At 30.6% G+C, this 23,808-nt stretch overlaps 1 protein-coding gene across 1 annotated transcript; it reads right to left on the reverse strand.

Moving 5' to 3' along the window:
* Window positions 1–17: 17 nt before the first annotated feature.
* On the reverse strand, window positions 18–23,423 carry LOC116779415 (uncharacterized integrin beta-like protein C05D9.3). Its single transcript, XM_061523070.1, has 7 exons — window positions 23,143–23,423; window positions 12,962–13,147; window positions 11,677–11,981; window positions 10,691–10,769; window positions 9,932–10,316; window positions 7,952–8,159; window positions 18–1,759 (listed from the first exon to the last, which is right to left on the reverse strand). Exons 1-6 carry the CDS (start codon window positions 23,287–23,289, stop codon window positions 7,954–7,956), a joined length of 1,308 nt encoding a protein of 435 aa, XP_061379054.1. The 5' UTR covers window positions 23,290–23,423; the 3' UTR covers window positions 18–1,759; window positions 7,952–7,953.
* Between the last annotated feature and the right edge of the window lie 385 nt (window positions 23,424–23,808).

Here is a 23,808-nt window from a genome sequence, read left to right on the forward strand (position 1 = left end):
ATAAATAAAACAAAGAGTAAATTAGTTTTCAGTTTTATTGACTAGGTTACAATTATACTCGGATCACCTACATGTATAAATATACAAATGTATAAAAAGCTTAGGGTATACGACATATTTAAGATAAATAAATGGCGTTCATTTAGATATATATATGAATAATATTATAATGATTATAAAATGATTATCAGAGAGTGAATTACGAGATTCTAAAATATGCATAACATAAGCCAATCTTAACACATATTTTCTACTTAAATTATAATAATTTTAAATAACATTTGAGCATATAATTATGCTACCCAAATCTAACTAAGAGAATAACACTAAACAAGAAAATCAGTGTGATGTGATTAGTCGCAACAACGAAAATATTTTAAATTATGTACGTAAAGTAAAGTACGGGTAATGGGTTAACAAACTTAAACATAGAATATTTACAATAACGTTATCAAGTACAATGCAGTCGTCATAGCCTAATTTATACAAATATCTAAAGTATACAATACTTTTATATAAGGAAGACGTTGTACGGACGTCTTAAATCAATACGGTCGTTTGTATATTATTCCTTAAAGTAAAACAAAAGTACTAAAGTTCAAGTGGTTATTGATCAAAAGAATCTCAAAATGAACTTGATTTTGTACACAATCAAAGAATTGATTGTAGAACGGGATGACGATGTTATAAAATTTGTTAAGCAAACTTGAATTATAAATTTTTTCGAGTGACTGGCAGCTGAATAAATAATAACCACGGCTGCTTTTAGTCTGAATTATTATTGAAGTAGTATAATATTTTTATTCGGAATAGTTTTAATAAAAACATTATTATTTACAAAATAGGGTACATTACAATTCACAAACTTAAATTCAATTTCTTAAATACATATGGTGCAGAAGTATCTGTTTAATTTTTTTTCCTTGTATTAAAGTATAATATAAATCGGCAGTACTCTCTGAGTAGGGACAAAAACCCGTTAGCTCAGAGTTCCGTTCGAAATCCGCCCACAGATTATGCATCACGCCTACATCGAATTCGTAAAAATATCCTACTTTCCAGGTACTTTCACTTTAACTAAGATCTGTATCGTTTGACTCATTCTAATTTCGACACACCATCTAATGGAATAAAGTTTCATAATCATTTTTGTGTGACATTATTTATAACTCCATTTAAATAATATGAAAATTTAATGATTGTTCTTATGTTTTAAGACATCACCGAATTCAAGATATTGTAATTTGACAGTATTTATTACCTATTAATTCAAATGCACGTTTTGTTAACCAAAGTATCTGCTATTAAAGCAAACAGCTAACAGATAAATAATGTCATTGATTAACGTATTCTTAACATTTCTATTAAATGTATAGTCGCTAACTTTATATTAAACATTTCCTACACAAGCCAGGTGACAAATCTAAGGTCACCATACTTTAACATACCCCATGCGTCAACGCGAGATTTCATTATGAGATTAGTAATCGTAAACATACGATAACGATTGAGTCATCAGCGTATAAGTTACACCTATTACTTAATAATCTTAAATATCACAGAGGCATTACATATAACGCGCTATTACTAAGAGTATAATACATAGTTACATTTGCGACGACACCGGACGAGTGCAATTTCTTCATCATACCGTGTTGATCACAGGCAGTGTTGGAATGGGTAGCGAAACGGAAGAGAATGGCTACTTGTACCGATCCCCGTCGTAACGACCCATGGTGAGAGATGAATCAGGTAACACCTGAGGAAAAAAAAGAACAAATACATCAAATGCCACATGAGTCATTTAGGATACTCGTGACGCAGAGTGTTGAGTCAGATACCTCGCGGTTACAAGCCGAATACCTATCGATGAGCAGCTGCCGTTTTTGACGTGTATTTATTTAAATAAAAAATAAACAACACCGAACACGACAAATATCCCGATAACGAACAAAAGAAGTGAGTGCTTTATTGTGAATGAGAAAAGAAATACTGTTAGAATGATTAACATATTGCTTATGTCGAATTCAGACTTCGTGTGTGTCTAAAAGATCTAAATTAGCAGTAATTGAATCGATAACGGATGTTGCAGATTCGTAATTGCTGATTACGTAATATCTATGAATTGCTAACTGTATTTTGTGTATGAACATCTTCCGTACGGAATTAACGGTTTCCCTCTATAAATATACGGATTTTCTCGATTTACATACGCTTAAATTGGTTTCGTAGTAATCTGTTTTTTTAAAATACATATTAAAGTTAGCTCTGGGCTTGTAGTTTTAAATTTTTTATTGCCACCTATTAAACAGCAGTAAAATATATGTTAGATAAAACAAAACAACGTCCTTTTATGCATCGCTATGCTCATATTACTTATCAGCGCAACGGACGCAGCACGTAATCTTTAATTATATGAACAGCTCTGTTCAATGCTTAATAAGGGTTCCATAGAACACCTAACAAAGTTACGACCAGAATGTTATGATGTAAAAATGTTATAGTAGGTACATTGCTCGCTTTCAGACATCCTTATTACTTTGTTCGGATGAGTAGTGTTTGTCTCGTGAGGACAAACATGTCCTTTGTGGACTGATATGAAACCGGACCAGAGTCTTGACCTTTTATCGCTAGTTCGTATCGCTCCTGGACGCATGTCTGACCCGCGTTCGAACATTATTTATATTTTGATTGCTAATATGAATATCCGTTTCAATTAGTTACTTGCTCTATAACTTTTGTAATAGATGGAGCTGCTACAAGCGATAAATTATATTTGCAAGTCATTTAACTCGGTAAAACCACATGTTCTGCTTATTATGATGTATTATTTATTTATACATAAGTTATAATAGTTACGTGAGTTTATTCAGACATTGAAAACATATTTTTTTTTCGACTCGAAAACGAGTAAATTTGTTATCATTATGCATATATTTTTTTTATAAAATAATAATAACTTATTCTAGTAATATAGTCTTATTCCATACAAGCTTCTGACTCGGCGACTGGGGAAACTTATTATCGAGATGAAGCAGGCTAAATATATCGTTAACCGAGGTTCTATTTAAAGCGGTCGATTCTAATAAAAATCCAACATAGAAAATACTTAATTGGGTACTCCTTCACGTACCGGTAACAGATTTTTGTAGGATACATTTTTACAAGATCCTTCGAGAACAAGTCATTTTTAATAATTTTATACTTAAATATTTTAATATTCTGTAACAAACGATATTAGCGATTGAAAGCAAAAACGGTCGACGGGTGACTCAAGTTGTTTGATTAAATTTGTAAATGTTTGTCTGCTTCGGGTCTTTATAGCCAATATTATTATCTTGGAGCGATGTCATCGGAATATAGACTTTATTATCCTAAGATTAGACCGAATTTTAGAATAAGAGCCTGATATAACTGGAACCTGTTATTAATTATGTGTTAGATTGACTCTTTGTGTGATTGATTTTGAATACTTACGCATGATTTATTACACAAGAGCTGTTTTAAAAGTAATGAGATGAGATACCGTCATGACTTGCGTCCAGTGACGGAGATAAAGATGCCTTAATGAAATTTCTAGGACGATGTCAGTATAATCTTATTCCTTTAATACGTAGGAGAGTTTGGGTGATTAATATTTTACGGTTATTAGGTGAAATAAAAAATTTATTTGAGTACATTTAGATATCAAGCAAGTTAGTACATTTTAACTATATCAGAAAGTACTTCCACTCGTTTATCTAAACGGGAAACAGTTAAACGACCGAATGAAATAATTTATTGTGATTGTGTAAGAGATAAGTATAATGTCATTATGTATTGCAATATATTAAATTTGGGTTGCGAGTATAAGTACAAATATTTTTATAACAAGAAAACCACTGCCGTATTTCTGAGAATACAATAAAGTTCCCTTTTCCGTATTAATTAAAGCAAATCCAATGATGTCACGTAGTGATGACGATATTATAATTATAAGTCGTAAACAACTTTTGGATTTGAAAATAGTAAGACACTTGTTACAGATCATTAAAATTTTCACGAACACAATATGAAGAAAAGTAATGATTTCAAAAGAAACGATCTATTTTATAATTGAATAAATTGTGACCGCGATTGCTGGAGAACATTAAAAACTAATTTACTTTTCAATATTCAATATTGCATTGTTTTCTTGATAAAAAAATCATCTATTTTTGCCTCAGGCTGTAGTCGAATCGAGAAAGAAGTTGATGACGAGGATAGAGGTCAAGTAAGGTTACAGAAACCGGCCTTCAATCTAATCTAATGAAACGGTCACGTCTCAAAAGGATTTAAATTTAACACAGATAAAATTTCGTTACAAATCAAATAGAAACCAATAAGGTTTAATATAGATATTAAAATGTAACTACATTTGGGACGAAAGGAACGCCTAACATGTTATTTCTTCGAAAATTTGCTTAATAATTATATGGTCAAAAGATAGTGTCGCAAGTTCAATAATTAATGACTGTTACATATAAGCGAAGTTTGTGGTTTGTTTTACGTACACTTGGTACATATTAATCAATTGACTCGACAGTATATTTCTTGTAATTGAATTATATTTATTACAATATTAGAACAGTTACGCGCATTCCCATTTATAATATTTTACGAATGAAAAATTTGATATTCTACTTAATATAGTGTTGTCTAGATATATCTACGGATGAATATTGTAACTCATGCCACAGACGAATACTTCCTATAAAATGTTTATGTTTTCTTTTGCAAATAGTCGATATGTAGATGATTATTTTTATAGCGATGTTTATAAATGGACAGAAATTGCATATAAGGGCAATAAAATAAGCTTCGCAGGTGTTTATAGGCAACATTTAGATGCCGTTCAGATTGTTCTCATTTGAATTTACACGTAATTGTATGAAATTATAAGCTACGATGGCGTAACAGATATGACTGTGGACTTATAACATAATTCATTTTAAATTTCCATTCAAATTAACGAGGCATGATAAAATTATAGCTTTTGTAATGCTTCTTATTGACAGCGGTTATTTGAGTTCTTGCTCTCCGTTAACTGCTTTATATTAAAATGTAATTCTATTCAACACATCCTCTAACATTAATACTATGATAGGAAGACGACCGAATTATTCATAAGCAGGAAGTCGTAATACCATCAGTTGCGTGGGTCAGTGAAATAGTGAATTATCATTGAGTAACCTTGGTCCTTGATTTTTTATTTCTGTCGTAACCACCGCTACTTTCACAGTAACTTTTGTCTGCTGGACAAGTGATATTTGAATGGTTTCGATCTGTGCAAGACTTTCACTTTGATACCAATTAATAGTAATAATTACGATATATATTATATAGGTACACATCATATTTGGTAGCCAAAATAACATTTGTATACAACGCGTGTCATTTCAGGATTTCACCCGATAATGGCGTCACACGAAAAGGCTTATTTTGTGTGTGCTCTTAAATGTTAATCGATGATTCTCCATAAAGTGACAAATCAAAATAAATCTTAAAGACACATCCGTGATACACAACCTGTTTTTTATATGCCAGTGCAAGACACGCAATGAGTTTTATAGGTTAAGACTTACGAGTTTCTATTTTTTAATTGATTTATCAATAAAGCCTGTTATCTGTATTTGTCATGTGTGAAACTGAACTTAACTGTTTACATCATCTGTTTATGTCAAATAGAAGGAGCGACTGATAAGAGATAAAGATCCAATTAGCGTTTATGCTATTATCTTAATAGGTTGGTTCCATTTTGAAATGGTCAAGTTTGTTTACGTGAATGATAAATGCCTTTGGTTTGGAATGCCTAAATTCTTATCTTTTTATTAGCATTTTTTTTTAAATATCTTAGCACCTGTACATTTAAGAATTCTATGAAGTGTACATACATTTCATGTTTGCCTTGTACGGATTATAAAAGGAAATACAATATTAAATTTTAATACAAAAGTCGGAACTATGGATTTTATTTACCTTTTTTATTGTACATTAACATAATAAATGTTTATATCTCTGAACCAAGGAAGTACATATGTATGTATGTATTGCATTTCCTTAAAAGATACGTAATATTGTAAACAACTGTTTAAAGAAATGTTTAAGCATGTGTGTTTATGAGATAACAGAGATAATACTATTAATATAACCAGTGATTCACTATTAGGAAATATAATTGTTATTCCGCTCATCACGATGTGTAATTTGAATGGGTAATGCATTTAAAATTATTTATTTTGTGGAATATGATGAATGTTAGATCTGTGTTGAAGTTAAATGCTCTACAGAAAAATGTTGGTAATCATTTATGTTGAGACAGATTTATGGTGAAATTTGTCATTCCCTTAAACATCCATATTTCGTCGTTTTTATTTATGTATCAATAAATTTTATTCTAACAAAAGATTTATTGAACACAAAAGAGTTAATTTAATATCATTCTTTATATCTTTATCTCATTTTTCATTTAACTTTTGCTTTAGAGGTTTTTTGAGAGTGTAAAATGATTTTGAATTTAAGTATGTTTATTTTATATGGTGATGGTAACTTCGGCCTTACATGAATGTGTATCAAATAAGGGCCTTATATTTGAAAATAAGTTTTGTGTAATTGATATATTATGTTTATTTTCCATATACTATTGCTGTAAGTCTTTCAATTAAGAGCAATCATATTACGGTTTGATAATGTTTCTTAATTTTATTCTAACTAATATGAAGTTTATTTAACTGGAATCAGTAAGCTTCATACTTATCATTTTAAACTCATGTAGTTCAGGTTTTTCGATCAACCGTTACAAAGGTTCATTGACAGCGAGATGCAGCGTGTGAAAAAAAATTCCCTCGTAATGCAGATGATTGTCCTTGAAGGGTGTTGACATGTGGCTAACGGTTTGAGTGTCATAACATACGCGCTACTGTGTTTTACGTTCATGTATGTATGTTTATTGTATTGTCTTGTCTTGGACGTGACATCTGATAAATGTCTTAGTTCTTTGTTAGCTTGTTGATGATTCACATATCAATAACGTTTGTATTTCGTGTCAATATTCGCGTGAACACACCTGCTTTAAATTTTTATATACTTGTTGATTTTGTTAAACAATTGTCGAAAACAACAGAAATAGGGTTGTGGGAATTCAAAGCTTACGTCGTATTTTGCAGTATTAAATGATAATTAATTTTAATGTGATTGTAGAACCCTCACATGTCCGACGTCACGTAACCGTCTGACGTTCGCTGACCGACATGTCGCAAGGCTCTTTATCGCGGTTTGTATTTCAAATATTCTATTTAATAATAATACTATTTACATTTCTTGTCCCATTTTCAACAAATATGCTAAAAAATACTTGGTTACATATAAAACAATATGTAGTAGTACTTGGAAGGAAATAAGAATTTAGAAACTAGCTTGGAAACTAAAACAAGTTGGATGGTTGTAACCGAAGCTCTAGGCTTTTACGTGTATTTTTTTTATTCGAGAGTAGAATTTACCAGAAAAGAACAAGCCTCTCCGATTGTTCTTTATGTTAATAACAAATTTATGTTAAAAAATAAAATTAAGAATATTTATGAATGAATAAATTAATGCTTAAGGAATATTTACTAGTCTATGCTCATACAATAGCTTACACAATGACAAATATTGTCAATAATTTTTCAATGTACTGTTCATTACAATGGGAATACCATGAAATTTTCCTTGTTGTCTGTTACTCATCTAAGGTTTTAACATTTAAATGAATATTGGATGCAGGATTTTTCCCCAGAAATAAATAGTATTGAATTAAATAGCTAGACTAATGAAGTGCTCTATATTAAGACAATACTCTTAAAAATAACTCATTTTAACAAAACTAAGGCTGCATTTTAAAACAACTAAAGATTTGAATCTTACGTTTAACAATAATAGTTAAATTATATCTTACCTCTACCACTTGCCGTACGTGGGATTCTTGAAGGAGGACGTGGGCGGCTTATACAGGGGGTTCTCTCCGGTGCAGTCTTCAGCTCCAATGTTGGTGTACATTGGGTCTGTGAGCGGTACGGGCGGCGGACGACTTTTGTACACGAAGTAGCCGACAGCACTAGCTGCAGCTAGCACAGCCACCAGACCGAGCAGAATCGGGACTGTTACTGGTTGGAGAGGAATAAATATTTTTTTGAATTTCGAATAGATATTTATGTTTTCATGAATCCTGTGCAGACGCCCTATCAGATTGTCATATAATATCACTAATTCTGTGTTGCAAAAGGTTTATTGTTTAAATTATATTGAAAATGTACTTATGCCATCATGGAAAATTCTAATTGAGTTGAGAGTGAGGAAATGTGGATGAACATATTTCAATTAATTCAAGTTATCATTTTCGGTAAAAGAATTACGACCAAAAAAAAAAACGGTGGCGATTATTTGTCCATTTTTTCGCATATAAATGTTGTCTATCAATTTTATCAGAACTAATGTTTTTCCTTTGTTATTAGTTTTCTTCTTGGCTGTGGTGCGATAAAGTATTTGCGATTTGCTGACAACAACGGAAGTGCCAGAACTTATAAATAACATCAGTTCAAAATATTCTAAAAAGTCTCAATGTGCTTACATTCGTTTCTCACTAAAATTAAGTGTATATGTTGTTTAAAGCTCATACTATTCGCACATAGTTACTTAATTTAAACATTTATCATTTCTATTAAATAAATTTAGTGATAAACATATATGTACATATCTGTAATTTTAAAACACTTCAATTACGTACTGTTTGCGGGTTAATTTTATGGAAGGATGACAGCTCGGCGTACGTAAGAGGATATTCTACAGTTAATTTTACAGCTAGTGGGTATTTGACGTCAATATAAAGACTAGTTGATAGCGGGGAATGCATCACTAATGACATAATCGTTCTTATCTATTAATAGTTATATTAGTGGCCGTTTGTTGATGGTATAACAATAAAAACAAACAAACGTCATTAATGTATATAAAATCAGGGAGAGGAGATAGGTGACTGTATGTTTAGGCCAAAAAAAGATAAACAAAGCGACGAAAAACATTGGTGTATTGAATCGCCGCCGGAGTGAATTGAACCAACTGTTTAAACATGAATGTTTGATGTTTTGATACATGTTGTTAAAACATTATAATATGACATCCGAAACTAGAAAATCGGGTATGTATTGAGTTTTTACTCATAGAACACTTTTTATTTTTAGTTCTACTTAGTTACCTAACTTAATAATATCTCCGCAAACATTGGTTCGACATGTGTGCGAAATACTATATATAAATAGTACCACCGTCTGTCTCCAAAGACGATCGAATGTCGTTAAGCATGTGCAGTATGTTAGCATTCATACAAAATTTTAAACTGTATTGAGTGTATGGTATCGAGTGTAGACTACAGGCACTACTTAAATGCGTAAATGCATCTCAGATATTGATGACGTACATGTTAAATGCGCTAATTTAGTGTCAGCTTCCGAGAAAGATCTGAATGTTATCCTTATGTAGCTCCGAGATCGAAATATAACACATGTTGCCATATCAGTATGCATAAGAAGTTTTCTATATGAATTCTATGGCTATCGAGTCTCCCTTTTTATAAATTAAAGTACTCTCCTAATACTTCCAAACAAAGTAAGTTTTATTTATTTCATATGTTTATAGTAAACTTATAAATGAGTCATTTCACGCTTAGTTAGAGTTATAAGTGGGTGTTCTACAATCGAAATAAAAAGGGGAGAGTCGGTTGAACCCTGTTTACCAATGAAATGAAGTTTCTATAAACTGTACAGACTGTGGCGTTAATGTTTTACAACGAGGAACTTGGACAAAAGAGTTTAACTGAGTCATGTTTTTCAAGTGCATAAAATACGATAAATTCTTTGACATGTTAATGGTTAATACTCACGGTTAACTTTAGCGCTCTCCTGGCCCTCCTGTTTGGGATCACAGTTCTTGGTCACCATGAAGTAAGATTCCCCTCTATCGTCTCTCATCACTACATATTCAATGTTACAATCATTGATAGTATCGTTGCATTTTATCCACATGTGTCGCCCATATTCGTCTTTAGCGCTAGTCAATGATTCATTGTAGCTCTGTTTGTGTAGTGGAAAATGGCATTCGTGGCATTTCCCTAGATGTGGTTTTATAAGGCATTCGTCGCATTCATTTGTTTTTGTACAGATGTCTATGCAGTAATCGTTCCTGTCAAAATACCTAGAGCCGGGTCTGTTTGTGAAACACTCGCATTTGTCGCAACGACCGCAAACTCCGTTGCCGAAACATTCGACCTGGTGAGCGAATTTCTCATTGAATTATTTTTATACCTTCAAATCATTTTTATATAAATAATTATAATACTTTATTAATGTTATCTTCTTTTTTTTTCACTCAAGTTGTAAACACTTTTTTTTATATATGCGTCCCTTGAGTTTTTCAAAATTTCATTTCTTAAGCACCCGTGTCAGGCGTATTTCGAGTAATACTTTTTTTGTCACCATTCAAATAAAAGGTTTGATTTACTAAATTTTTTGTTGTCATTTTGTTACGACTTATCCATATTATGAGTAGAGTGTGACAAATTGCGTCCCAACTTTTTTTGTTGGTGGTATTTGTGGGTAAATCTACGACTTGGAAAAAAATGTGTTTCTTTTTAAATACTTACACTGCTCCTCGATGAATCTATACATGGTACGTCCCCGCGTTTTTCATCACAAATTGGTTGATCACAGAAAGTGCCCGACCTTCAAGAGAGACGTACAGTTAAATAATATGGAAGTATTCAAAAGCGACAAGGGATTTTGATCTTTAACATCTAAACAATACGGATATCGAAGTATTTACGTATTTCCATAATTTATTTCAATACATTTGTCAAATTGTAATGGACCGTTGCTGTAAATCAGATAAAACGTTAATCTATGAACACTTAATGGATACAACGGTTGTATCTCAAATTGTATCAATTTCATAATATTGAGCCAGTCATGTACAATAAATCAAATCAATAAATAAATTACAATAACTATTACTGAGTAAACTTGTATCAATTAATAATAATTTTTAAAACAAACTTGTGCTTAAAAATCAATTATTATAAATGTATATATATATTTAAACAGCTAATATAATTATAACGTGCACAGCAATGATGTCAAGTGCAATACGAGGCACTTTAAATGCCGACGCGTCAAAGAAAGTGGGGCTCTCATACTATAATTAACTTCTCAGACGCACAAAGATCTTTTTGTATTTCTAATTAATAATGTAAGTTATTTCGCTTAAGAAAACTGAACTTTTAGATACGTTTGTTGAGAACTGATGATGGAATCGCAACCGTAATACAAGCGTATTACGTTGTATTACGGTGATGTCTTCATTAAATTCATTTTACGTAACGTTAGCTATAAATGATTATATATATTTCCAAATTATTAGTGTTATATAATAATATATGTCAATATCTTATGTTAATTTGTTTTTATAGCTCTCTTATATCACGATAATTAATTAATTTACTCGCACTTAACAGTTAATTAATTTTAATACACTTTGAGTAAATTTAATGGATAATAATTTCGTAATATTTTAAGATTATCACGAGGCTGCTGTTATTATTAGTAAGTAGAAATAAAAGTGATAATAGTTTACCATTTGTCTTGACATGTGCACACGCCGCACGAGAGGTCACCCCGGCCATTGCAAGTAGGGGACAGTTTTTCAACCTTTTCAGTGCAACCACAAGCACAAGGTACATGGAACTTCAGAACGGCTTCCTCCTCGACATCGCTAACCGTCAGTTTGACGTTGAAGAACTCGTTCGTACTTCCAGTATTCTCGCAGAAGTCCGTCTCCGGTATTGTGTTCAGTGTCGTTGTACACGAGCCAGACGCACAGCTCGTGGATTTACTGATGATGAAATTCGATTTTTGCGTCGAGTTTGCGACGAAGTTGACCTATGAAATATTTTGATGTTATCTTTCTAAAATTTTTAATAAATAAGTTTAATTTAGTGTAGGTACTTCTAAGAACAAAAGAACTTTTTTTAAATTTAATTTATAAATTGTTTTTTTTTTCGCTCATCAACTATTCGTTATCATTAAGGTTTAAGTCTTCATTGGTAATTTGTCATATTATTTATCTATTACGTTATTTTGTACTTAATTCTAAAGCTTCAATCAACTGTAGGTACGTATCCTGGATCAATGTGAATTCGATGGCTCTGATTTAAATTCACGACTCTATCGATTTCATAGTTGGTTAAAATAATATAGATGATATTCGAATAGTGAAGAGAACAAAAACCACGACGCAATGAAGTCTTATATCCATGTAATAAGTAAGGAAAGTGGTAATATGAAGATAGAGTAGCGGAATCACGACACCTAAATAGGTTTAAACCTGAACAAAGGTTTTTACGTTCAGATGTGAAAAACATAAAGCGCGAATCTAATAAGAATAATACATACAAAATATTTGAAATTTCAAGTAAAACCTTATAAATACTTCTATAATAATGCAGAATTATCTCTATGAAAAACATGCCCATATGTGGCCGTCAGTTAGATTTGTATAAAATGCGTAAAAGCTGTCCTTTTGTCCAACCACTCCACCCATTACGGAGTGACCGGTAATACCATCAACAATTTCAATGACATAATTATAATGACGGTAGTTTTGTATAATTAGTGATAGTTATATGAAATGAGTTTTTAACATGGCAATACCAAGATCTTAGGTAATGCTCATAAATGGGATAATACCATATAATTGATGTAGAAATACGTCTCACGATATATTAAATAATTATATTGCTATCTGAAGAGATATGTTATTACGTTGCAAGTTTTGGTCTCCGTATAGTTCAAGTCGAATCAAGTATATACAAAACATGAGTAATCGAAGACAATCCTGGATACTTCATAAACGTACACACCTTCGGTTCACCAGCTTTATACTGGTATACGATGTCAATCTCATCTTCTTGACCCACGTGGATAGTTTGGACTCTGTACTTGGGATTTAAGATCTTTCCCTTTTCACTGATTTCAGTGAGGTACGGCAAGCTCTCTTGATGATTGGGACACCAGTTGTCGAAACGCTCCAACGAACAGCGACGGTTCTGTAACAATTAATAATATTTAATTTTAAAATACAACCCTTAGTTATTTATATTTAAAAAAAAATTACGAATTAATCATTCTATATATCTAATCTGTATACGTATTACTGAATATGTATATATATTTATTTTCTTATTAGAACATTAAATTCTCGTCCAGATTCTAATAGCATCCATGTTTACTTATTTTCTATATAAATAGAATAATTTGTAAATAAATAATACGCGAACCGGTTAACTTTATCATCTACTCATTTATTCAAGCACAAAGTTACTATTTAAGGTATTTCTAATACGTATGTGATTTTCTAATTTAATTGCACTGTTTTGAGATAAAAATATTTTCGATTATGAAAACATTGTTTTTTTTATTGTTACAGTGTTCCTTACAAAGTTAGGCACGTTTCTTTCTTTTCATAGAGTACTAATGACGACAATATCAACAACTATAAAAACTTTGTTAATTAATGAAATACAATAGAAAAGAGGAATCATAGTGTAATAAAAAGCAAAAAATAATGTCTAGTCTTGTGGCCAATTAACGTGGTTCTACCGATCGCAACAAACATGGCCAGGCGCTTATAGGATGTCTTTTTATGGCTGTACTGGAATCTAGATTTACCTACACAGACCTTAATTGCTACTTCACTCCTTTGGATTATGACTCGTTATGTGTACAAAGTTGTTGCTTACTGGAAGTGTCTATAAATAATGTAAAAATAAATAAAATATAAAAAAATATAAAAATAACTGATAACTTGTACACAATGTTAGCGAAGTTATTTTGTTTCCAACAGATGAATCTAATTGCTGTAAAGCGTTGTTTTTATAAACAAGGACATGAATTATATATAAAAAATATTAATAAAACTAGCAGACAATGTCCAATAAATGCTTTGTGGTTATATTTTATTATACTTAATTAAAGGTATTTAATATTTACGTTGTTTGTCGTTGATTGCTAAGTAGACATTGGCGCCAACACGAGCCAATACTTATTAATTCTGTATACATTACAAGTAATTGATTATAAATAACATATTTTGTCCTGTTTTTTTACCTTATGTATGGTATTTGAAATGAAAATGTATGTTTTTGTTAAGTAGTTAAGGTTTTTCATTGTTTGTATGCTTATGATAAGTTAGCATCGTCAGACTACGTACTTAGCGTCGCCCGTTGGTTAATAATACTATAATATATATTTATATTTATAGTATATATGTATGTGTGTGTGCCAATGTGTTAGAATATTTCTTTCGTCAACAAAGTCGTTATAAAATACGTCGATATTAAATTAATTATAAAATATTTCAATCAAGGGAAAGCATGATTTTAAACGTGTCGAACTTAAAATGTAGATATCATTCGTGAAGATAATATATATGCATGTTTACGAATTTCACATTAATTCAAAACATTACATAAAATTTATTTCCATATAAAATCATCGTTGGCGCCACAGATAATATAAACAGAAGCAAAGTCCAAGTGTGTTCATATTATTACAATAAGGCACTAAATTTTTAAATATTTTTTATACTTCTTATCTTATTTATGAAATTTTCAATTAATATCCTTACAATCAGTTTATAATCCAAATAAAAGTGTTCTTTTGCCGCTTATACATACAATTCAAATGATTATACGTAAAGAATTAAAAGATAAAAGAAAACAAAAATCTGTAATATTAATCGCATTATCATATATATGCAATAACAGCTACATATTGTACTTATTTAAAATCCATTTCCGTGTACAGGAGGCGCCGCTGTGGTGTATTTATGCACTACACAATGTACGAAAGATAATGCTAGACGAATCACATACGAATTGCATGCATATATGCGTACAAAATATACATATACGAGTATGTATCTCATAAATTGCATGCATATGCTCTGTCTTTGAACAGATCTTAAATATAAATAATTCATTAAAGAAAGAAGATATGTGGAAAGTTGAATGAAATTTAACGTTGTATATATTTTTTTTATTATAATTTTTTTATCATAAAAGCATAACGATGCTATTTAAATGACACGATTGTAACAGTCATATAATTAATATATATTCTACTTAACATAGTCTATCAGTTGTAGTTTCAAAGGAGTAAATAGAATTCGTTTGCTGGTCTAAGTGAAAGGTACTTGGTACTCGCCACTTGTCTGCTATTAAGCCTCCTCGTTGAATAATAGGACAAGGGCGAACAATCCAAGCTAATGCTGTTAGCGAATCGTAAAATGGACCATAAAAATCTAAATCAATTCGAAAACTGTAATAACATACCCTAGGATTTAAAATGTGAAAGTTTTTGTTGAATGTATGAGTTTAAGTTATAATCTTAATATAAAGTATAAACATTTATAAGCATAGGCTTAACATACAAAGCTTGTATGCCTGCCTGCCTCGGTGTATATATATATATATATATATATATATATATATATATACATATATATATATTTAATACACAACTATCTAAAAGTACAGAAGAAATTTAGATTTCATTTAGTATGTGAGTAGTACGCTTCAATGTTAAGATATCATGTTTATAGCAAAAATCTTCACAATATACGATGATGGAAATATTTCCAAACACGCAAGCGAAGACGCATGATAAATGTACTTGTTTAAAAATATAAATTCGTAGAGATTTTGTGAAATGAAGATCGATGTGCTTCTCAATTAGAACGACTGATTAAAAATAGGTCTAAATAAAGATTTATTATGTTTGTTTAAAACTTTCTACATACAAATAACTTTTTATGAATAATATTTTTGGGACTTTATTTCCAATTATATGTTGTTATCGTAAACTGTAAAGCAAACAATCGTTTACAATCCAAATAAATTGTCTATTCACTTTGATGTCATTATTCGCTACTTCAAACGAAACTGTCTACCGCTTTAGTTCTGTTGGAAGGTCTATTAATTTAATAAGTACGTATGATCGGGTTTGGATTTAAAAGACAATCGATTAGTTAGAAGTTTTTGAATAGAAACTTTGGGATTTGGAGCATGTTGAAAAGTAACTCTGCTTTGGTTTTCTTGAAAGTTTACACCTCCAAGAAAGAAACAATACAATTTTTTTCTGAGCACTGATTAGTGTTGAAACATCGTTGGCTTCGTCAATAAGTTATTGCCTCACGTATAAAATGTAATTTAGTATCATTAGATCTAACCGTAAGATTTGTGGAATTATAGATAGCGGGCGTGAAGAAACTTGTAAGTTGGTTATGAAGCAACAGTTAAAAGGGCAATAAACCCTCGCGGGGTGTGTGGGTGTGGCAATAATAGTAGACATGTCGATTATATACCCTACTACTTATTCTGGATATTATTCAAATATTTCCGGCTTAAATTTATAATTTCAACTCTAAAAGTGATGTCACTTTTGTTGGAATTAATTTATTAATAGCACAGGTATTTCCGATGACGTTTTATTGAAGTCTTTATATTTAATTAGTAAAAATATTATTCATTCTATTTCATTAAATTAAAACTTTACTAATATTATTTAAACAAATTATAAAAATACTAGAAAATAACCAGTATAAGACCAACATTAAAGTATTTTAATAACAATAAAGACGTTTATGTCAACTATTTTATTGATATTGATTTTATATAATCATATTATATTTTATGTACGAAACCATCCTAGCCAGAATAAGCCTGTTTACGCGAGTGGGTGGTAAGTATATTATATTTAATGCTTATATACAGGGACTCATTGCGACACCTAGTCAAACCAACCAGTTTGAATATAAATAAAAATGTAAGGGGGTTTATAAAACCGGTACTCGGAATTCGAGTATGTAGTGTTATGCGCGCTATACAGGTATTTTTTTGTTTTAAGTCTAGAGACAAGTCGTAAATAAAATGTTTAAATATGGCATGTAACATGATATTTGATATTATGTATGTAATGTTTACGTGTCCTTGCATATTTTTAAAGATAAAAAGTATGACCTCGGTGTAATTTAAAATCTCAGCATTCATAAGATACAAAGAGATGTATTCCTTTTTTTTCTTTATTTTTATATAACATCTTCATTGTTCCGCCAACGCTCTCGTTATACGCGTGTAAGTTAATCCCATTGTTTCATTTTGAGCCCTAATGTAAAAATCACTTTTAGTTGATACCATATATGGTATGTAAATAAATTGATGCCACAGATAAAAAATAATAATATTGAGGATATTTAGTTAAAAACCTACCTATCTATATATCTATCTACCAAAAGAAAAATAAAGGTAACATAAGCTAAGTATTTGGTTACCAGACTGGGGCTGGACAATGTTGATTTATACGTAACTGATTTGAATACAAAAAAAAAAAAACTAAAAACAAGCAAACCGCCAAAAGTAAATATTGATACAACAATAATAGGTTGTATAATTATTTTGAGTGTCACAACAGTTTTCATGTATCATGACAAAGAAGTCATTGTTAACCGAAATAATGAGATCACCCGCATCCAATGCGTTTCTCGGTAATAACACAGTTGACATAATAATTATAGGAACTGTATCAAATCTATTCAAATAATTAATTAACTTACTATTATTATATACAAAAATAATAATGATTCATAATTACCGAAATCGTGTGTTATTAAAAAAAACGTTTTCTGGTTATGATAACATGTGAGATTGTTATAGAGGACGCTCGAATGTATGTACGTAGATTATAATCATAGTGATATTATGAGATAAATATTAAATAGTATGAGAATCCGAAGAGTTGAATATTAAGTAACCTGTTAGAATAGCAATAATTTGTGATGTTTATAGTGTAATAGCAGCATGATATGAAAATAATATCCCCGCATTTATTATCTAATAAGTGAGAGTTCAATGCACCGAAGACCAGACATGTAAAATGTCTGAGGAAAAATCCATATCACGTTGGCTTTGCTCCAGACAGTTGAAAATGTGTTAGCAAATATTATCGGAAACGGAGCAATTTTTTACAATTTTTAAACTAGATCTCATTACTTCTATTTTATAAGGAATGTCAACTTTTATAGCCAACATTCATAGTAATTATGGAAAATTTTACATTCTTTTTATAGGTTATTTTATTTGAAGTTAGGACTATTTGTAGTAAGACTTTTTCGTTACTCAGTCGTCGTTAACTTAATAAAAATCAAACCTTTTCAATATGGAAGCAATATGTGCAACAATTCAATTGAACATACCAAATACAGTTAGAGCTAAGTCTCTAAAGAAGCGAAGCGTATTTTTCAGTGCGATTTAATAAGACCCACTGTTCCACTTAAGTGTATAATATATTGCGTTGTATTCTCTTAAAGGTGGACCTTTCGCAAGAGTACTTTGCGGATTAATTATTATTATTTATCAGTTTTTATATGTTAACGGGTATGTAGAACGATGTATATTGCCATGATTAATTGCCGACACTGTGACATTTATGTCATATGGTAGACATAAATTAACTTATAGAATGCTGTACTCGTTTAAGAAATACATATTTACATGATAGCTGCGTGTGACAATGAATTCAAATAAAATCAAAGCAATTACGATTGATTTGATTAATGGTGACGATGAAATTGGACATGATGCTGTAATGAATTAAAAATGGAAATATTAACAATATTTATGCGGTACTGAACACCGTAATTTAATGTTGTAACTATAATGAACGTAATTGCAAAATAGGCGACTTAAGTCACGGCCGGTCCCCGCCGGTCAATGCCGTTTGAATCAATTTTTTATATCAATAAAAAGTTCAACAATGATTTGATGCCATCAAATTGAACAGTCAATCTTGGTTTATCTTAGCTCTCTTTGATTGGCAATATTGAATCTAAGCTTCGCCGTACACTACAAGGTGACGCAACATGATCAGAGAGATAAACAACATATATATCCTATTTGTGAGTCTCTACATATTAGTTTTTATGAATAAATATTGAATAAATTTCTTAAATTACTAATAGAACTCGTTAAAATGAACACAGTATTTAGGAGGTTCGCCAAAATAAGTGAACCAAATCATTAAGAATCATATTTTATATGGCTTGGGCATAGAAATTAACACGTTAACTAGAAAAATAGTTATAGTCAATAGTGTATAGAGTATAGGCAGCTTGTGGTCAAAGCTCCATTACGGATTATAACAGTCAAGAACCTAGACAGTAGAAAAAATACGCAACTGAATCCTTAGAAAATAATGCCATTTTAGTTTCAAATTACTATCAAAGTATAGTCAGGTCGAAGGAGCGGATTTCATTGGCTTCCAGAATCGTATATTACACCGCTGAGTAACGGATTGCTAATCCCGTATAATGTGATTGACTCTTCAATTTGTATTAAGGAAAATATCAAGAACAACGCAAAGTAAGAAGAATTATTATGTATCGATCTTATTTTATAATAGATACGGAATGTGTTATAAATACTTACGTAGGTAATGTATATTGTGTAGGTGCAATTCGTAAAGCAATGCTCAGTGATCAGTCACATCTTATCCGACCATTATCCTCAATTACTTTTCACTGATGTATTACGTGTCGTAATTCTTTAAAGTTCATGTAAATATCTTGTTGAAATACTTAACTGTCATTTATGTGTGGGTTAAAAGCAATTTACTTTAATTATTAAAATTTAAATACCAATATCTTTTTTCTTATGTTTAAAATTTAAATGAGGCGAGCATTTAGTTTTGCTGTCCGCTTAATGGGAATGCAGTCTTGGTATCACATATTGCAAAGATATAAATTATTTAACGTTTTTAATGTACGAAACAGGACTTTATATAGGTCAGCGGGTTTTATGTTTTCTTGGTAATGGTGTGATTTTACGGATGTTTGTGGATAACTTCGCCGCACACGTTGCTTATTATTTAACTGTTAACTGGAAGTACGAACGCTGTTGATTACATTGTACGCTATGTTTGTAAATTGATGCTAATTGTGATGAAAGTTTTACAAATATTTGTGAGAAAACTTATTTAAATGTACTTAAATGACGCAATTGATGAATATACTACATGAGTAATAAGTTAATATAATCGGGAAGTATATTTATATGTATAATATAGAGAAACAAAACAATGGATATGAACTACTGTTAGTTGTTAAATGAATAACAAAACACGTGAGTGGTGAATATTTAAAACGTCTAATAATTTATACGATTTTAATATTCAGATACGAAACAAGATAGACGTCGAAGTTGGTCTAACATAATACGATACAATTATTCTATGCTAAATAAATGCATTGTGGAATAAAGATGTCATGAAGCCAGTTTATTGTGAATCATCGCATTCTTAAAGGAATTAAATCACATAATTCCACTTTGCGACATCGAAAGGGTTGACTCTGACAGAAATGTGCAGTAAAAAGACAACTAACTGCCTATTTATACGAGTTCAAAGGCCTCTCAAATATCATTCTTGTGTACGTTTCTGGAATGTGTACAATTATATCTGTGAACGTGTATAGGTATATAATGTATAAATGTGCTATTGATTGTGTATAAAAGTAAGTGCATTTTGTAGGAATAGCTCCGCTTTTAGCAGTATTTTTGGTAAATTACAAGTGTTTCCCATTATTTCCTCCCAGCCTCGTTGAAGGGCCGGATATTGGAAATTGGGGTTACTCAGGAAATTTGTGTATCGATTATATTTTCCTCGGCACTTCAATAGATTGTCTGAATTGGTGAATGGCTATAGCTTAAAAAAAATATGATTAGCTATGACGTTCTACAGGCAAGCTGATTCTGAACAGTGATCAAAAATGTAGTACCATGAACTAAGTATAAATATTTCTGAACCAATCGAAATAAGATACGTCATTAATTTGTCATTGTCTCCAAGTCTATGATACGTACAAACGATGAGGTGCTATTGAGCCAAGTGATAATATCATACGCTTATCACGGGTTCGCAATCTCAAACTACAAACGGACAGTTTTAAGTTTCTGATACATAAATGTTCTCAATTTATAGTACTAATATAGGTGTATGAATGAAAAACTGGAATATGCCTGTTTAGTTTGACGGCGAAAACTCCTGGTAATGATACTGACCCTGACTACATTGAACGTCATTACCAACGGTCCAAGTAACATCCTAATTTCAAACAGTTACATGTGTTGAGTAAAAATTATAGTTAATTAGCGAAGGGCAATTAGCGCAGGTTCATACTAGAAAAATTTTTCACAGGAAAATAGATTCTAATACCTAAAGGATAAGTTTAAATTTGTTGAAAGCAAGTTTATTTATGTTTGAAAGAGCACTCAAAACGAATGATTCAGGTCAATTTGTTTGATTTCTTCACGAATATTGATTTTTGTGATGTTTATTTTGAACGATCGTGTGTACTTTCATCTTATTATGTACATGGATATGTTTATAAGAAGAATGATGTTTAAAACTGACATCAGAACAAAAATAATTCATTTATGAAGAAACCAAAGGCGTAGAGTCGTAGCAGAGAAGCCTACTGATATATAATTCTTTTTTCTTTTGTTATAAATATTCATTTATAATTTAAATGAATATTTAAAATAGCTGCAAGTGTTACGTGTTTGTTTTAAATAGTTTTTAAAACGGATCTAGTTACTAATGGCCATTTGACGAAAGGTCAAAGAGCGACGATGATATATCAACGTAATGAATATAATATAACTAGCTAGTTATTTAATTGCAACTAAATCATTTCAATAATTATAGCCATTTACAGTTATTATCTAATATTCATAAACATTATTGTTATACGTTCATCTAACTAAGGTTACTACGTATTAACAATAAATATTTATCATAAAATATAAAATAGGAATTTAATACTGTATATGATTGTGAAGACAAAATGTGAGCTACCGTCACAGTATTGTCACGTAAATAATCTAAAAGCGGTGTATTCATTGAATAAACAAAAAGTAAAATCAACAAACGGTTTTAAATTCAACAAGTACCTAATAATATGAACGGAGGAATCTGAGATAAAATTTGTGCAGATGTTTAGATAAATATCGACCTCTCTCATTGTTTAAAAGAATATTGAATATTAGTACAGGTCAAGTGGTCGACTCATAAGCGAAACGTGTAATTAGTAACAACTTAATGGTTGTCCGGAATCAAAAATAGAATTATTCGTTTATTAGCTCAATAACGTTCATCCGTTACAAGTTTTATTTCTTATTTTACTCATACAAGTACTTAATTACTTCATACAAGTCACAATCAGACCTTTAATAAGTAGCCAATGGGCTACGTAGAATCATAATTAATGTTGGCCCTTATATTATATACTTGTTTTTTTTTTTATACTTTATACGCGATGCGTTATTGTTATAGAGCTAATTAAGAATCTCTTTGCTTTTATATTTTACTTTACTATAGAAAACTAATACTTTTTATCGCTTAAGTCTGTGGTTTTGTTAACATTAAATATATGAATTAAGTAATTATGAACATTTAATATAAAATTAAAATAATAAAATATATATCACTATAATGGCGTCCAAAAATACATAGATTTTTATAAAACTTGTATAATAGCAATATTTACAGAAGTTTATATATATAGTAGAAAATACGTTTATACAGATAGTAGAGAATACATATTTTTAAAGTGAAATTCTACTCTAACTTAAATAATGTCGAAGTCGTAACAGCTCTATGAATTTTAATATTTGAATGAGAATTAATATTTTTGGTCATAGTTATAAACGTTAACATAATAATACGTGCTTATTAAAACTACGTGTATATGTAAAAATATTTTTGGAAACAGGTTTTATAAATTTAATAATATAATAAACGGAAAAATCCGTCAGATGTGACTAATTGTCTTATTTTTGTCTCAATTTACTCGTAATTGGTGAATTCTTAGAAGTTAGAATATTAAAGTCAAGAGAATAAAATAATTATGTCGTGAGTAAAGCGTTTATAAAAAACCCCAAACTTAATACCCTCAAAATAAAATTAAAAAAATATATATTAAAAAAATTACCTCATGTGGATTATTGCACCAATGTGCTCCGCAACGGATGCATTCATTGCAATTTTTAATATTATCCAAATTCGAGCAATCGCGGTAACTTGCTAATACTTGATTTATACAGACAAGAACTGTCACCGTGAACCACACAGACGCCATTTTGTTTAAAAATTATTTAGTGATCATTAAATGTATTATTCTATCACTAGCACACAATTAACGTCAATGAGATACGAACGCGTTCGAAATTCGAATGTCGAAATACGCGCGTCGCTTGACACGGTCGCGCTCAGACTGTGACTAGCGAATGGCGACCCCGCTGTGTTCGCAGCTGAGATGAATCATCTTATAGAAAATACGTGGAAATGAGATTTGGACCATAAGTAAATCACGTTATTAACGTTTATTGAACTTTCTTACTTAGAACGTTGATTTTTCATATATTCTCGGAATTACCGCATTGAAGTCTAGATGATGTCGGAATAGTTTTAATTCCCATTTTATAAAAGTGAAACTGAGCTCTGTCTGGAAAATGTTTTAAAATTACTTATTCTAACTATTATTTCTATTATCGGAAAGGATGACAAAATATCTGATTTAAATGTTTCGTCTAGATTTAAGCTAGTGTAGATTTTGGCTCTATACAGGTTTAGGTAAATATAAAAGTCAACGTCTAGA

The sequence above is a fragment of the Danaus plexippus genome, chromosome 2 (genome assembly GCF_018135715.1).
Source record: "Danaus plexippus chromosome 2, MEX_DaPlex, whole genome shotgun sequence".
NCBI lineage: Eukaryota > Metazoa > Arthropoda > Insecta > Lepidoptera > Nymphalidae > Danaus > Danaus plexippus.